Source organism: Gorilla gorilla, chromosome 6 (genome assembly GCF_029281585.2).
Source record: "Gorilla gorilla gorilla isolate KB3781 chromosome 6, NHGRI_mGorGor1-v2.1_pri, whole genome shotgun sequence".
NCBI lineage: Eukaryota > Metazoa > Chordata > Mammalia > Primates > Hominidae > Gorilla > Gorilla gorilla.
This window is the reverse complement of record NC_073230.2, coordinates 97,872,698-97,890,799: the sequence shown is the minus strand read 5'-3', so window position 1 is coordinate 97,890,799 and position 18,102 is coordinate 97,872,698. Positions and strand designations below refer to the sequence as shown.

General features: G+C 36.8%; 1 protein-coding gene across 7 annotated transcripts in view; it reads left to right on the top strand.

Moving 5' to 3' along the window:
• Positions 1-18,102, top strand: part of CDK14 (cyclin dependent kinase 14) — a 635,487-nt gene that overhangs the window by 343,528 nt on the left and 273,857 nt on the right. For all 7 annotated transcript variants that reach the window (XM_063708268.1, XM_019031337.4, XM_063708269.1 and 4 more), the window contains one exon: positions 2,927-3,050. In XM_063708268.1, the coding sequence (XP_063564338.1) occupies positions 2,927-3,050 (124 nt within the window). The remainder of the gene's footprint in view (positions 1-2,926; positions 3,051-18,102) is intronic.

Here is an 18,102-nt window from a genome sequence, read left to right as displayed (position 1 = left end):
AATATGGCATCCTATTTGAATAGCTTCTACGTTAGCATGAGGATTATATATTTTCACTAATTAGTAAAGGTATTAAGTAATAGTTCTTTGGAACTACTTGATTTACCTATGTCTGCCCTTAGCTTCTCGAGAATTCCATTCCAAGGCGCCTGTTATTTGCTTTTGTCTGCTGCCATCCAGATGTCTCTAAATTCAGGTCAGTACTCACATTACTGGTGTAGGAGTGCCACCTATTACCCGAGTATATAAAGATAGTTAAAGCAGACAGCTTAGATGAGTATCATACTGTGATAGACATTTGCAGAGGCTGCCCTGGGAGCACGGAGAAGGAGCACCTTACACAGACCTGAAGGGGTACAAGGGCTTGCAGGGGTGGTCAGGGAAGGCTCTAGGGAGGAGCAGTTCCTGAGGAGAGACCTAGGAATGCATGGAAAATAGTAGGCAAAGGGAAGAGAGGGCTTTTCTGGCCGAGGAGAGGCAAGGATAATAGCTCACGCCTGTAATCCCAGCACTTTGGGAGGCTGAGGCGGGCAGATCATGAGGTCAGGAAATCAAGACCATCCTGGCTAACATGGTGAAACCCTATCTCTACTAAAAATAATACAAAAAATTAGCTGGGCGTGGTGGCGGGTGCCTGTAGTCCTTGCTACTTGGGAGGCTGAGCCAGGAGAATGGCATGAACCCGGGAGGCAGAGGTTGCAGTGAGCTGAGATTGCGCCACTGTGCTCCAAAAAGTACAGGGTTGGAGAACAGCATGCTGAGTGTTGAGATAGGCAAGGCTTCTTGGAGCCGGGGAATATAGAGTAACAATGCCTGAGCCCACACCCCCCAAAAAATAATGCCTGAGCCCCTCAGTTGGAATCAGTTCTCAGTTCAGTGGCCTTGGAGGCCATGTTATTAGATGCCCAGATATTTATTCTGTTGATTGGAGGAAGCAGTTCTCTAGAAATACTTTGCCTACCGATGTTGATTTCTGGCCAAGATGATGAGTGAGATGGTGAGATGGTTAAGAGCATAGAATTTGGAATCAGACTCTCTGGGTTTGAGGTCTGGCTCTGCTACTTAATTGCTGTGTGATCTTGAGAAGCCGCACTCAGTTTCCTCATTACTAATATGGAGGTTAATAGTAGTACCTACTTCATTAAAATTGTTTGAACGTCAAATGAAGTAATATTCTATAAACTACATGGAATAGCAGTTGGCACATAGTGTTATGTATTCATTAAATTAAAATGCATTGCCATGGTTAAACACTTACATTCTGATAAGACTCTGCTAGATCCCAAAGATCAGGTAGCATTTTGCAGAATGGCAAACTGTTTCCTTTCAAAATCAACTTATTTTTAAAATTAAGTTTGTTATGTGGTTTGCCTTCGTGTTTTTATTTCGTTTTTTTTAAAAGGCTTTGATAACACAAAGTGGCTTTATTTTTCCCTCTTTCCTTCTAAACTAAAGGAGTATGAATTTTCTTAGAAGTTGTAAGCTTTAGGCTTCAGGATGCAGGGAGTATTGGAAGTGAAGAATGAGGCTGGCAGCTGCTAGTGATGGTGTGAACTCAAGTCTTTCTGTTTGTTGTACAATAAGGGTTGAGAGGACAAATCCAGAGAGATGTTTGCATCCCGAGATTCTTGAGTTAGTCTTTTAATCTTGACCAACACAGATCAGACTTCTACTTTCTGCTGCCTAGACTCTCGAAATAATCATCTCAAGCCTTTACTGCCCCATACATATTCTCACATACAAAGATTCTGAGATTAATTAACTTTACTGTTATTTCAAGGTATCCCCTGTAATGAAATTCACTTGGCTTTCAAAGCCCCTGCTTAGTCAGAACATTCCAGAAATGCCACCGTCCAGGGCCCTCAGGAAGTTGCCAATCTTTTCAATTCAAGTATTTCAGAATCTTTCCATCATTCGTCTTTTACAACTCATTTAAAATTGCCCTGAAACTGCCTTTGGTTACTAACTGGTTATATATAGACTAGAATATTGGTGGCACTTAAAAGTAAGAACATTTGTTTTTGTTTTAGGAGATTGATTTTTAAAAATGTCAATTAGGATTATTTTGGCAAGTAAATTGTTTAAAAATATTCTCTTTTTCATAAGACGAATATTGGGAAGCCTAGTGAATCACACTTTTTTGTTATCAAAATAGAAACATTTGGTATGATCCAATATTAAACTTCACAGAAAAGGCTATTAATCACTTCTAAAATTATTTCTTCCAAAAGTATTACTCTCGAGTTCTTGACTTTCCTGTTGTGTTTCCTTTCCCTTTAGGATGGGTTTGCTCTGAAATTAGTGAAGGTGGTACATGTCTGTCTTTAAGCAGCAGCCTAATCTATATGACCATATGTGCAAAAGCAGTATAATTATAATGTAGTATTAATTAGACAATATGACTGTTTTTGTTTTAATTATTTCAGATCATCTTATCTTTCCATTCCTTAAAGCATGTTAATGGATGAATTTATGGGTACCATGTTCATGTTGTTTCTATGGAATTAAATATGTGCATATTGATATAAACCCTTGGTAAACAGTTCTTTTTTTAATCTCTATAATATTATGAATAGATTTCCTCTCCTTTCAAACATCATTTTAGTCTTGAAGACTAAATCAATTATAAAAAAATCGATTATTTACATTTTGCTTAAAGAATGCTAATTGGAGTACAGATCTCTCTGGCTGAGGGAGTATCACTCTCGGGTTGATATAATAGGTTGTTAGAAATTCCTAGATTTACTTCTAAATGAATTAGGAATTTACATACTAAAATCTCACATTCTGTTGAAATAATTTGGTAGAAAATTTGGTGTTGGATACCCATTTTCACTAAATATTAATACAAGTACTTAGCAGATTATATGTAGAAACTGGCATTTATCTGTGTTCTGATTTTAACCTTTGTCTCCTTATTTTTCAGTTGTTTTTATTTCAGTTGCTGCGAGGGCTGTCTTACATCCACCAGCGTTATATTTTGCACAGAGACCTGAAACCACAGAACCTTCTGATCAGTGACACGGGGGAGTTAAAGCTGGCAGATTTCGGTAGGAAAGCAGTTAATTACCAGTCTATTTTGTCATACTGTGAGAATGCCAGGCAGATGGTGGCACTGCATTTGTTTAGGTGCACTTCTTCTATCATCATAGATCATGGTAATTTTTTTTTTTCTGAAATGAAGGATTTTTTCTTTTTTTTAATGATAGCATAAAATATAATGCTTTGTGGAGTTTTATAAAATTCAGACTGCTTGTTAGAGTCTTTAATAATAAACATAAATGAGATCTTGTTAATATATATTTCCAAAGGAAAAGTCAGTAAAATTTTGAACATAAAATATATGCTCCTTGAGTGAAAATCTATTTTTTGAAACTTTTATTATGAAAATGTCAAATATACTCAAAAGTAAAAAAATAATATAATGAACTTCAATTAGTCATCAACCAGCTTCAACAATTACTAATATTTTGCCAAACTTGGAGAAACCTAAATTTAAATGTCTGGACCTTTTCAGAGGGTTGCAGGATATACACAATAATGTACATTGCCCTGAGGCTTTAATAACTAGAAATCTAGATGTAGTGTTAACCTTCCCAGAATTGACTGTTGTTTCAAGTATTTTCAATATCAGTGCAAAAATAGACACTTATTACTATTTAAAAGTTGAGGTTCTGGAGTCAGCATTATAAGTCATTCCTTCCTTAGAAGTCTTGAGATTGTCTTCTTCCAGCATAGAAGCTTTCCTCCAAACACCATGTTTGAGCATCCAAAGGGAAGCAAAACCATTGCATGCTCCTTGCTAGCTCCCCTTCTCTTGATCAAGTCTGACATTTCTGCATTGCCCAGGCTCTCTGTCACATTAGAGATTTTGTTGAGTTGATTCTGAGCACCATGGGATGCCTGATGGCAGCATAACGTGTTGACATTGCATTGCCTCAATTATTTTTGAATACATATTCTGATTAGAAATTTGTTCCATTAAGAATGGAATGAAAATATTACCCTTGGGACATAAAGATGCCTGAGGTTGAGATGGGCTTTTGCTGACATATGATTATCTTTTTCCTCTCCACCCCCCGTTAAATAAAAGAAGGCAGGAAATGTTTATTTATTTCAAGGTTAGTAGACTGTTGAATACCTTTGGAATGAATCTACTTTGTTGGGTTTTATAAATTCTTTTATTCGAAAAATGAAATAAAACAAAAGTTAGTATGACTAGTTGAGTAGTGATACAGATTATAAAACTTTGTCATTTCCTACTTTGATAAAAATGATGAAATTCTGTGCACATTAGTTTGTGTGTATCATTTATTGCCAGATTTTAACATTGGAATTACACTAGGTGGCTGGGTATAAAATCTTTTTATAATAGGGTAGAAAATAATGGGAGAGTAGTGGGTGGAGGAGAGAAGGTTTGCAGTTTCTCAAATTCAAGATTATTGGCTTTACTGTGAATATATTTTGTAGTTGGTCAGTGTCAGGAAATGAAAAAGGATTTATAATGATTTTCTTATGGTGTGTTAATATACTGTAAGGTATATGTTGAAATACATTATTGAGCATTAATTGTATGAACATGCATTTGTCATATATTTATAAAAAGCATTTTTATAAATTTTGTCTGTATAACCAAGGATACAATAGGATTGTATATTTGTGCTTACTAGGGATTCTTTTTAAATTTTATGCTGATGTTTTCATTGTAGTAGGTAAGTTTATCTTAAAAGATTCTTACGGATCTTTACTTTAAAACTGACATTTTAAAATATCAGATTCAAAACCAAATTGAAATATAATTTTTTTTAATTTAGATGATTTTTTTAGAAAATTAGAAAATGTACAAAGTATAAACAACTCAGAGATGACAAATGATAACATTTTTCTCGTTTGTTTTCCCAGTAGCTTTCTCCTGTTCCTTTCTCTCATTCCTTGCTTCACTTGCATATCACATAGCCTCAAAAATAGAAATATACTATTTTGTAAGCATTTTTCAAATAATATGTCATGAACATTTTCTTATGTTATTAAGATTGACAAAATCATTTGTAACAGCTTAGATTTTTTCCATTAATGGCCAAACCTAGTCTCTATTCAGTCCCTTATTAATGAGCATTTTAGCTCTTTCTAATTTTTCACTATTATGCTCAGTCCTGTACTGAACATCCTTGTAGAGATAGCTATTGATACAGCAATTGCAATGTTGAGTGTTTTAAAGCATTTGGTTCTTATGACCAGACTGCTGTGCAGAAGGATCGTGCCCATGCACCTCTCCTCAGAGGCATGGACTGAATTGTCCAGCTTGGAACATGCAGTTGGCATGCATCCTGTGCACAGAGTGTAGTGAGCAAGATTCATTCACCAACTGACAAGTTCCCCCAATTAATTGTGTGATTTTTTTTGTCTTTTAATTTAAGACATGCAATTAACTGTGATTTACTGTGTTTGGGCATGTTTGTGTGTCTGAGATGAAGGAAACACACTGAAAACTGTAGAGAAATTAGACAGAATAGGATGGTTCTAGGCAGCAAAACAATTAAAAACACAAAGGTCTTAATTCAGTGTTTGATGTGTGAAGAGCTTTAAATATGGTTTGTCTTACCTTTTTTCCTTATGTGAACAAAACCGTAAAATTTTGACTAAAAGAGACAAATACAAAGCATGACTGTAGTTCTCATATTGTAAATGATACTACTTTTATTAGAAAAATATATGAGGGAAAAGACTAAAATTTATTGAGTCTATTCTATGTGCTAGACACTTAGAAATTCTTGCTTCATTGTCTCTTCAAGCTAGGAATGTATACTAACCTGTATTTTTGAGAGAGATGAGATTCAGAGAGGGTTAGAATCTTGCCCAGGCTTTGGACATACAGGTTGCTGGTTGCAAAGCTGGAATTCAGATGCTTGATTCATATCCTTCAATCTCAGGTGGCCCAGGGCCTTTATAGTTATACATATAGATATTTTCTCTTACAGGGCTGCCTAAGCTAGGAAATTATTGATCGTTTTTGTATGCTGTTTTCTATATATAACAAATACGACACCCATGCTTTGTAAATAGATTACACTGGTACAAAAATATGCATCACATAATTTAAAGAACACTTTGTCATTTGACTAATTCAGTAGTAAAGAGTGAGTTCAACCTTAGTAGACTTTACCTGCTGGATGAGGTAAACCAGATGATAGTGAATTTGGAGACCCTTCAGCTTTAAACAGTATACAGCTCTGAATTCCAGGTGGTCAAAATGCTGTAACTATTTTTTTTTTTCCTTGTAAGCAAAGTCGTATTTAAACCCTTACCTGAGCCTTATTTTCTATATGCATTTTGAATAAGTGAATTACACATGATTTAGAATCACTATGGCTTTCCTAATGCAGAGGTTTGCTCTGCCTGGATATAATAAAATGATAAAATTATATGGAGGCATTCAGACTCATTTCCTAAAAGATGGTTCATCTTTACATAATTTACCAGAAAAGATTTCAAATCCCTTTTATAGCCTGTGTCCTCACCACCTTGTTGCTCCTTGTATACTGTGGTGCAGCCAAATTCCAAACTTCTTTCCACTAGAGGCTTTCAGTTTGCCTTTCCTTTTGCTTGGGATGCTCGTCCTTCTGCCTCTCATGTGGCTGCCTGTTTCTCACCATAGAAGTTATAGTTCATGTCACCTCTTCAAAGGGGCCCCCTTTCCGAAAATAGAATCTTTCCCATTATTATCTTCTAGTCTAATTTCTTCAATAACACTTCCAGGGTTCTGACATTATTTTTTTCATTTGTTCATCTATTTAGTTTTTGCTTAAACTGTTTGATTGGAAGTTCCATGAAGGCGGAAACTTGACCTGTTTTGCTCAATGTTGTTTGCACTATCTCTAGAACCATGCTTAGCACATAGATGTTCAGTAAATATTGATTGAATGAATAAAAAATATACATAAGTGGAGTATTAGTCTAAAGACCAAGACCCACCTGAATTTACTAATTTCTGTCTGATTAGTGTTGGCAAACTAACAGTTTATAAAATAATTTTCTTTTCCTCAGTGCTGTCCTGGCCATGCATGATGAAGAGTGTAGATGGAATTAGTTGGCTTTAGATAGTGTTAAAGCTTCAGAATTGCTCTGAGGCTCTTACACATAGACCCGACATACTCACTTGGTATTTACTATGTAATCTCAGGCTGCCAAAATAAACACCACTCAGTGAATGTAAACATATATAAGATGCATAGGATTTGAAGTTTCTACTCTGTAACCTCTAAATGATTGTCTAAATGTACTGTTCTTGAGAGCAAAGTGTGTTAACATTGAGTTAAGAGAACTTAACTCTTTCCCTAACTAGCTTGTGACTTTCAAGCCTTCATTTATCCCCCTCTGAGCCTTATACTCCTTGACTGAAAAACAAGAGCTTGAACATATACTTTCTAAGTTCGTTTTAGGGCTGGCTTTTTATGTTGTACATTTCTGAAATTGTTAACTTATTTTTTAATAACCAGATATTTGCTGGTGGGTTAAAAAAAAATCTGTCCATTAAACCTGGGATCAATGCTATAACATCCCTCCCTAGAATCTGATTTTTGATTCCATCTTTTGGAAATTTAAATAGATGAGAACCTTGCTTTTATAATAAGCACTGAGAGCACATTAAAGGAAAATTATTGAAGCAAGACAAATAAATGCGTAAATAAATTCACCGAGAAATTAAGGTCATTTGCAGTATAATAGTATGAAAACTTACAGGTATTTTTCCATATAAATGAGATTGAAGCAAAATAGATGTGTCTGTAGAATTTCTGCAAGATGATATTGGTGTCTTCCATATTTCTCAGCCATTCTTTCACTATTTTCAAGGGTTGTGGTCTAACTATACCAAAAGACAACGAGATTAAAGTTGCCCCTGAGAATGAGAGACAGCGAGAATTCTATAATATAAGCATTTAAGGACTTAGCTTATTTTATTGACTGTCCTGGTGGAGAAACAAAGTTTAAAAACTCTGTGGTTATAATAGAATAAAATCACATTGGTTTCTTTCCCATCAGAGGTCTAAAATTTTACCTTCCTAATGTTGATAGTTTCTCTTCCAGGCTGGTCCTTGTCTAAATTTGAGAGAGGAAATCATTGTAAATCATGTTTTAGATTAATTTGAAAAACAGACCAGAAATGTGACTCTGTAGAGGACATGGTAAGTTCATGGCTTGTCATATGCTTCTCTGAATTCACATAGGAATAGTAGTAAACAGAAAGAAATCACCTTCTTTCAGATGCAGAGTAGTGTGTCTGTTTGATAAACATAGTCTCTGGATAAAAGCCTGTTAGTCCCGAAGGTACAGACCTTTACCTATGTTTTAAATCATTTATGCACAAAATTCACCACTGAAGTTACAGTCATAAATTTAAGGTTAGATATAACTTAGCTCATTTGTTGTGGCCTGCAGGATTCAATTTTACTGTATCTTTCTTTTAGAATATATTTTTAATAGCAAAAACAACTTTATTACCCAATGAAGCATCAATCTACTTCTAAAAGATCCTTTCAACATCTTAACACCTCAACAGTTTTAAGGCAAAGTTTAGGCAGTTGCTTTCATGTAGATCTGAAAGCAAAGAATGTATTTAGAATAATTGATAATATATGAACCAAAGAAAGGGTTTTTTTTTCTCTCTAATTTCTCTAGGGAATGTCATTAAAACTCTGAATGCAAGTATACATATTTTAAAATCTATTGAACAGACTATTAAGATTACATGTTAGGTATAATTTTTATTTGACGTGAACTAGACAAAGTTATTTCCCTTTGACACATTACTTTAAAGATATAGTAACTCTTTTGAAAAGGAATGTTGATACTTAAAATTGTCTTTTCCCTATCTTGAAACATCAGTTACCTTAATCATTTACATCTTGTTTAATATCCTGCTCATCTCTTCAAAAGTTTTTATTTTCTATTCAAGGGGAATGATAATGACATCTAATTATATTGGATCTTTTTGTTTTATGTTATCACAACATAATATTGTCTCAAGCATATTAAAATTATAAATATTTGAGAGCATTTTTCCTTTTAGATAAACTTTATTTTTTAGAAGCGTCTTAGGTTCACAGCAAAATTAAGCAGAAAATACAGAGAGTTCCTATATACCTGCTTCCCATATGCACAGCCTCCCCCACTATTAACATCTGGCACCAGGGTTATACATGTGTTAAATTGATAAACCTTTATTAACACAGCAGTATCATCCAAATTCCAGAGTTTACATTAGGGTGACATTTGTCAATCACTATAGTATCATTGATATAGTATCATTGAGAATAATTTCACTGCCCTAAACATCTTTTTTTTTTTTTTTTGAGATGGAGTCTTGCTCTGTCACCCAGGCTGGAGTGCAGTGGCGCCAATCTCGGCTCACTGCAAGTTCCGCCTCCCAGGTTCACGCCATTCTCCTGCCTCAGCCTCCCGAGTAGCTGGGACTACAGGTGCCCACCACCACTCCTGGCTAATTTTTTGTATTTTTAGTAGAGACAGGGTTTCACCGTGTTAGCCAGAATGGTCTCGATCTCCTGACCTCGTGATCTGCCCATCTCGGCCTCCCAAAGTGCTGGGATTACAGGTGTGAGCCACCATGCCTGGCCCAGCATCTTTTTAAAAACTCATATAGTTTTTTTAAGCTGTAAATGGGAACATGAAGGATGTATATGAACTGCAACTAATATGCATATACTATTCCATCTATGAGAAATCTCTCTGTTCAGTCACCATAAGCCAGATTGAAGCAATGTAGATAGGGTTTGATTGCTAAGAATGGCAGCTTCAAACTCTATGGAAATGAGGAAATTTGAAAGAGAGTTCAGTTTCAGCCAAATCATGCATGTGAGGTAACGAGATATCTTTTAAATGCAGAACAAATTGCTACGCATAGGACTGATCATCTTATTCTCCACTGTTGATGGAAACTTAGGCAGAGGGATTTCAGTATGCAAAAACATCATGTGTTTCTTTTTTCCTGTACAATTTGAGGGCAGAATTGTTGGCAGTAAATCAAATAAGTCATACTGGATGTAAGTTAAAATATAGCCATGTATCCTTAGAAAATATTTGCATATGTAGAAAGACTGGAACCTTAAGTAGCAGCCATGATGACCACAGCGGAAGAATTAATAGGTGTTGTTAACAGTAGTAACACTGGAATGAATCACAGTGGATTTATGTAATACATGTGCTATTGAAGGCAACAGTGATTACACTTGAACATTGTTAACATATAGCTAAGTGTCTTAGTCTGTTTCTTGTTACTTAGAATAACTAAATCTGGGTGATTTATAAATAAAAAAATTATTTCGTATAGAGGCTAAGTCCAAGGTTGAGGGGCTCCTTTTGTGAGGGCCTTCTTGTTAGTGGGGACTCTCTGCAGAGTCCTGAGGCGGTGCAGGGCATCACATGGCAAGGGGGTTGAGCATGCTCATGTAAAGCCACTAATGCCATTTCTGTGATAACCCATTAATACATTAACCCATGAATGGATTGATCCATTCGTGAAGGGAGAACCCTCAAGACCCAAGCACCTCTTAAAGGCCTCACCTTTCAGTACTGCCGTATTTGGGATTAAGTTTCAACTTGAGTTTTGGTGGGGACAAACATTCAGTAAGTGTAAAAGTTAGCTTAGAGTTTGGCAATTGCCTAATATCCCTGCTTTATAGATCCTGGCCCATCTCTTTCTCTACCTTCTAAAAAGCTCATGTTAAAATTCAGCCCAAACCAGACTCCACTACTATATGTCAATATGCTTGATTTATACTAAAATCTTGGATGACAGTAAATGAATTAGTGCAGTCTAAAGCACATGTTTTCTAAAATCTTTACTGGAAGCAAGAAAAACTGACCAGCTACTATGGGAAATGTAAGACATGCTGTAAATTCTGGTTAGACTTTTTTTTTTAATTTGTGATTTTAAACCTTTGTTTCTCACTTTAATACCACCAGTTCAATATTAGTTTTCTTTCTTCCTTTTTTCCCTAGTTTCTTTTTTAAAAAACCTGCCATATGTTGGTTTATTTAGCTTTGAAATAGTACATATTTATGCATATTAATATTTTAAAATGTCCTTTTCACCTTGAATAATTTCTTCTGTGGTAATAGATAAACTTAGGATATTAGGACTTTTTCATTTTAATGAAAGAAGAAAGCACTGGAAAATTAAAAATAAAAACCAATTAAGAACTAAGGGTCTGTGCTCATTATTAATTTTCAATACATGTCTGAAAAACTTTTTTTTTATTTTTACCACATACTGGAAAGGAATCTTGGTGCAAATAATCAAGTTTATAGGCCTAAAATAATATAACTTCTTGCAAAAATTCAAACTTTAAAAATGGAACATCTTTCTATGAAATATCTGTCAAGATATTTGGCACTCCAGTTTTTAATCAGAAAGGTTACTGATATAAAAATGCAGATTGAAGTGTTCATTCCAGTTATGGAGTAGAGTTGTCAGCTGTGGAAATCTGTCCTGTGAAACAATGACCAGCTAATATTGGATGTAGAAACTGTGCTTAGATCCAGCCATAGAGTTGGGAGCAGTAGATGAAATGGGTCAGTGAGTTGGCTAAATTAAGTGCCCATATCATGCGAATGGAACAACTGAGGCATAAGCAGAGGATGGAAAACGATGGAAGATTTCAAGATCAAATGTTCAGTATGGTTTCTGAAAAGTTACCATTAAGGTCTCAACATGCTTAAAATAAATTGAGAGCATATTGTTATAAGAATCACTGATACCAGAATTACAAGAACAATATAAAATAAACTGGTTATAGTGATGTGTGCCTGTGGTTCCAGCTACTTGGAAGGCTGAAGCAGTAGGACTGCTTGAGGCTGGGAGTCCAAGTCTAGCCTGAACAACATAGCAAGACCTTGTCTCTAAAAAAATAATGAAAATAAATAAATAATGACGTGAGCATTTTGCTCAAAGAATTGAAAGCGGGAGATGGTGTTACTTTTGAAATCATCCAGTTGTTGATAGAATCATATCATTGGGAACATTTTGTTATAGTTTGTTATTCAGAATAAAGGCAGAAGATCTATGTGGGGAAATTAAATCACTCATATAAGAGAAAAGCAAATCCTTTTACATTGACATTTTCAGATTTTTTAAATTGAAATTTTCTCTAGATTTTGAAGGAACCTCAGAGATTATGTAATCCAGATCTCTCATCTGAAAAATATATATACTTTGGGCCAGAGATGGAAAATAAGTTAACATTGTGCCTGTTACTTAGTGTTAAATTATTATTCCTAATATTATTGTTACCAGTGTCTTTAGAGCCCCAGTGTAATACCCTGTAGAGTATTAATAACTTAGTTGGCACATGCATGGCTAGTTCCCCAAACATGTGAGAAGGCAGGAGTGCTAACTGGATGTTCAGGTCAAAGTAAGCCATGCTGGTCTGATGACCTGTGTCACCTGATCACTGGGATCCTGTCAGGAAGATGGGACCCAGAATACTAGATGTCACTCTGTTCCCAACCCCACGAGTCTTGAGGAAACTTTAAGAAATGATACAAAGAATGCTTCTCACAGTAGACTAGTAGGAAACCTTGTTGGAATAAAAGTTTAAATAGAGCTTTGGTAATTTAAGGAATCACCCTCTTTAATTATATTCCTGGGTGAATTAAAGCATTGAGAAGCCTTATGGACAGGTGGAGGCTGAACTGGCTTTAATAATGTTCCTGTTAGGGCTCCGCAGTGCTGGGCAGTAGCTCAAAAAATGCCCTGATGCCTGCCAATGGGAGTAAATTTTCTTTTCAGATTTCACCTTTTCCATGGTACTGTGCTGTTTTTTACTCATAACACTTTCAAATTAACCTTTTGGGTTATTTCCCCACACCAATAACCAATTCACCAACACCTCAGACAGACACCAACTGGGTGTCTAAAGATTCTATTTATTTCTGACACTAACTACGCAGTAGCACAGACCCCTTAGGTTAAGGGCTTAGTCTGCAAGACTACCTCCGCTTTGAATGCCAGTTGCAAGTCCTGGACTGCCTGCATTTCTGACTGACCTGCTACAAATTGGGCATTCCCACGCCCCCTTCCTTGGGTTCCATAGTTTGCTAGAATGGCTCACAGCACTCAGGAACACATTTGCTTATATTTTCTGGTTGATTATAAAGGATACAACTGGGGAACAGCCAGATAGAAGAGATGCATAGGGCAAGGTAGGGAGGAAGGGTGCTCAGAGCTTCCAGGCTTTCTCCAGGGGCACCACCTTCCCAGCACTTCAGTGTGTCCACAACCCAGAAGCTCTCTGAACCCATCATTTAGGGGTTTTATAGAGGTTCATTACCTAGATGATTGATTAAATAATTGGCCAGTGGTGACTAACTCATCTTTAGCCCCTTGCCACTCCCTGGAGGCCCATTGGTGGAGTTGCAAATTACAACCCTGTAATCATGCCTTGGTTCTTCTGGCAACCAATCCCCATCCTGAACCTATCTAGGGGCCCGTAGCCACCAGTCATTCTTCTTAGCATTCAGAAAATATACTCTTATCACTAAGATTCCAAGGGTCTTAGGAGCTCTGTGTCAGGAACTGAGGACTAAGACCAAATATTATAACAAAAGATGCTCTTATTACCCCTGTTACTCAGAAAATTATAAGGATTTTAGGAACTCTGTGCCAGGATGAAGACCTGGGATGAAGACCAAATAAATATTTCTTACTAAATCACAATGTCACACAAAGTTTGGAAATAGACAGTACACAGCTGTAGTGCAAGTGGTGGTGTAACAGAAGTACTAAAGTACATATATAAATATAAATATATATAAAAGGTAAAATATGGGTAGGGTGCCGATTCTGCAGCCACATGCCTGAGTTTGAATCCTGGTGAATCTGACAATTACGTGTCTTGGAGTTGGTCTTCTCAAGGAGTATCTTTGTGGCGTTCTCTGTATTTCCTGAATTTCAATGTTGGCCTGCCTTGCTAGGTTGGGAAAGTTCTCCTGGTTAATATCCTGCAGAGTGTTTTCCAACTTGGTTCTATTCCCCCCGTCACTTTCAGGTATACCAATCAGACGTAGATTTGGTCTTTTCACATAGTCCCATATTTCTTGGCTCTTTGTTCGTTTCTTTTTACTCTTTTTTCTCTAAACTTCTCTTCTTGCTTCATTTTATTCATTCGATCTTCAATCACTGATGCCCTTTCTTCCACTTGATCAAATAGGCTACTAAAGCTTGTGCATGTGTCACGTAGTTCTCGTGCCATGGTTTTCAGCTCCGTCAGCTCATTTAAGGACTTCTCTACACTGGTTATTCTAGTTAGCCATTCGTCTAATCTTTTTTTCAAGGTTTTTAGCTTCTTTGCGATGGGTTTAAACATCCTCCTTTAGCTCGGAGAAGTTTGTTATTACCGAACGTCTGAAGCCTTCTTCTCTCAACTCATCAAAGTCATTCTCCGTCCAGCTTTGTTCCATTGCTGGCGATGAACTGCGTTCCTTTGGAGGAGAAGAGGTACTCTGATTTTTAGAATTTTCAGCTTTTCTGCCCTGGTTTCTCCCCATCTGTGTGGTTTTATCTACCTTTGGTCTTTGATGATGGTGACGTACAGATGGGGTTTTGGTGTGGATGTCCTTTCTGTTTGTTAGTTTTCCTTCTAACAGTCAGGACCCTCAGCTGCAGGTCTGTTGGAGTTTGCTGGAGGTCCACTCCAGACCCTGTTTGCCTGGGTATCACCAGCGGAGGCTGCAGAACAGCAAATATTGCAGAACGGCAGACGTTACTCCCTGATCTTTCCTCTGGAAGCTTCATCTCAGAGGGGTACCTGGCTGTATGAGGTGTCAGTTGGACCCTACTAGGAGGTGTCTCCCAGTTAGGCTACTCGGGGGTCAGGGACCCACTTGAGGAGGCAGTCTGTCCGTTCTCAGATCTCCAGCTGCATGCTGGGAGAACCACTACTCTCTTCAAAGCTGTCAGACAGGGACGTTTAAGTCTGCAGAAGTTTCTGCTGGCTTTTGTTCACCTATGTCCTGCCCCCAGAGGTGGAGTCTACAGAGGCAGGCAGGCTTCCTTGAGCTGCAGTGAGCTCCACCCAGTTTGAGCTTCCTGGCTGCTTTGTTCACCTACTCAAGCCTCAGCAATGGCGACGCTCCTTCCTCAGCCTGGCTGCTGTCTTGCAGTTAGATCTCAGACTGCTGTGCCAGCAGTGAGCAAGGCTCTGTGGGCATGGGACCCTCTGAGCCAGGCGCAGGATGTAATCTCCTGGTGTGCTGTTTGCTAAGGCCATTGGAAAAGCACTGTATTAGGGTGGGAGTGTCTTGATTTTCCATTTTCTCAATTTTCTCAATTTTCTCGATTTTCTGTCACAGCTTCTCTTTGCTAGGGAAGGGAATTCCCCGACCCCTTGCACTTCCTGGGTGAGGCGATGCCCCACCCTGCTCCGTGGGCTGCTCCCAGTGTCTGACAAGCCCCAATGAGATGAACGTGGTACCTCAGTTGGAAATGTAGAAATCACCCGTCTTCTGCATTGCTCATGCTGGGAGCTGCAGACTGGAGCTGTTCCTATTCAGCCATCTTGGAACCTCTGGAACCTGTTTTAAATGGACTGATTTTTAAATCATTGTCTTGCATATTTCATGGTGATGGTTATTTGACTATTTTAAAGTATAATTACTGGGCAAGGGGCGATTTTAAAAATAGTTCTTTACATATCAATGTTAACAACTTTTTGTTGTTTGTAGCTCAGATTTTAAAGTATCTCTATCACAGTGCTTGCTATTCAGTTTAGCTTTCCTGGCAAAAGAAGTGAGAATAATTTAATAAAAGGGAATCATTCTTGTAGTAAACAGTTTTTATGATAGATTTATATTATTCATGCCATGCTTTGAGAATAAAATTATACTCCATGTTAATTCCTTTAAGAGACAGAACATTTTGTTTGCTAAGCAGGAATCCACTGGTGTACTTTTATTCCTCATAAACAGCTTAGTGTTTCTGCCAAATGTTTTCATTCACAGAGACCTGTGAGATAAGAAATTTTGTGGATCACAAGAAAATTTAGTCCTGAAGAAATGCGTAATTACACCTTAGTGTATACTTTAAAGAAGAGTAAACTCTCATCTAGAGTGAACACTACTACTGCTGTCCAATTTCAATGTTTGTTGTCTCTTAAGGGTAGTTCTTGCTGCAAGTATTACTTTTTATATTAGCAGGTAACACAGAAATCTACATGTAAAATGGCATATTGATTTCTTGAAGTCTTTAGAGATTTGATGCTCTGTTCAACAGTAAAATTAGTTTATAAGAAAACAGTGTACAGACCATTATATTAATAGCTTGTTTTTTAGGACATTTTGGTAGTGTTTTTTTTTTCTTAATTAGATTGTTACCAAAGTTCATTTGACCAGTCTTTAAATCTCAAGAGTAAACATATATAAGTGGAAATATGCATAAATGAAGGAGTATTCTTGTAATTGTCAGTAAAAAAAAATGCATAGATTGCCAAAATGTATGATTTGAAATAATGGTAGATTGTGGACTCCTTAGCAGATTGATAAATCAAGTGCTTTGTCACATGTATCCTTCATTACAATGAAAATATCAGTTCCCTACATTTTGTCAGCCTTGGCTATAGATAGCAAAGGGAGTGACTTAAATTATGAAAGTTGCCTGTGTATTTGACCTTCTATGTGAATGACATGTCTGTGGTCTGCCTTGGATATGGGTGATATGGGCATCTGTACTGTGCAGTGTTACAGCACAGGCTAAGCTTTTTTTTTTTTTTTTGGTCAAGCTCAAGGTGTAGACTTCAGTGTCTGAGGGCATTCTTATTTTTGAACACTGAATTCAACATTTGTAAGCATTCTGGTTTTTGAATCATAGAAATGTTTGATCTGCAGCACTTGACATTAGATTGCTTTTAGGAAGCAAAATTGACTCAAACTTCAGTGATTTCTAATAATAGTAAGAGCCTATTACAGTTTATGAAGTGCTTCATAGCTCTTACTTTGTTTTATCCTTATAATCCTGTGGAGTAGAGAGTGCAGGTCTCATTACCCCCTCTTTAATGTGAGAGCATTGATTTGTGCTTGTAATATTAGCTTTACTTGGGCATTAGAATGACCAATATTTTAACATGGGCATTTCTGTTGAGTCTTCAGACTTGAAGATAATTCATTTGAAATAATCTTATAAGATCATATCATATGACTTCTTGTACATCTTTTAAATAACAACATGAAGAGCTTTCAAGTAGTTCTGATTTTTTATTATGATCAGTGATTTTTTAAATAGGAATATTACAGATAAGTAAGTTTTGCTATCTAGCACTGTATCAAAGAATAGCTATAAATGAGCTCCTTGATCTCCCTCAATAATAAAATTTAGACTAGTAATTGGAATTAGTGCTATTAAAATTCAGACATAGTATCACTTTACTTTGAAATGCACCTAAGTGGAGAAATTTTGATGCAAATTTGAAATTGCCTTTGAATCACTGAGTGCCAGATTAAACATAGCACTTTTACCCACCAGTTCTAAAGGGCTATCTGTAAATTGAAAGCACAAATGTTGAAGGCAGTAAAACATTCTAGAATGTGCCAGTTGGCCCTTTCATTGCCAAAGAAGTAAAGTTTCTGGAAAGCAGGAAGACATTAGAAAACAAAAACAGAACTCAACACCTTTTAAAGTGATGGATGTGATGTCAAACAAGGTGCTGATTGGACTCTACTCCATTTCCTTTCCTCTGCAAGCTGCTCTGTCCTTCTGCCTCCAGCCTCCTGACAGTCCCTGTCATTGCTGGTGAGAGGTGATGTGTATGGCTGATGTGATGGGGGAAGGAAGGGATAAGAGAGGAAAACTACTGTTTTGTCTTCTTCATAGCTGTAAATTATTTTCTTGAGAAACGCAATTGCAGAATTTGTTCATAAAAATACCATGCTTTGTTGGTTTAGAGAAATAAAAGATCAGGAGGGACTAGAGAAATATTTCAAATGAAACTTTCATCTTTGGATTTTTGTGTGCGTGTGTGTGTTTTGGTGAGAAGTTTTATTGTTTTGAGTCTTAGAGGTCCCCCCACAACAAAGTTTATTCTAAAACAAGATTTT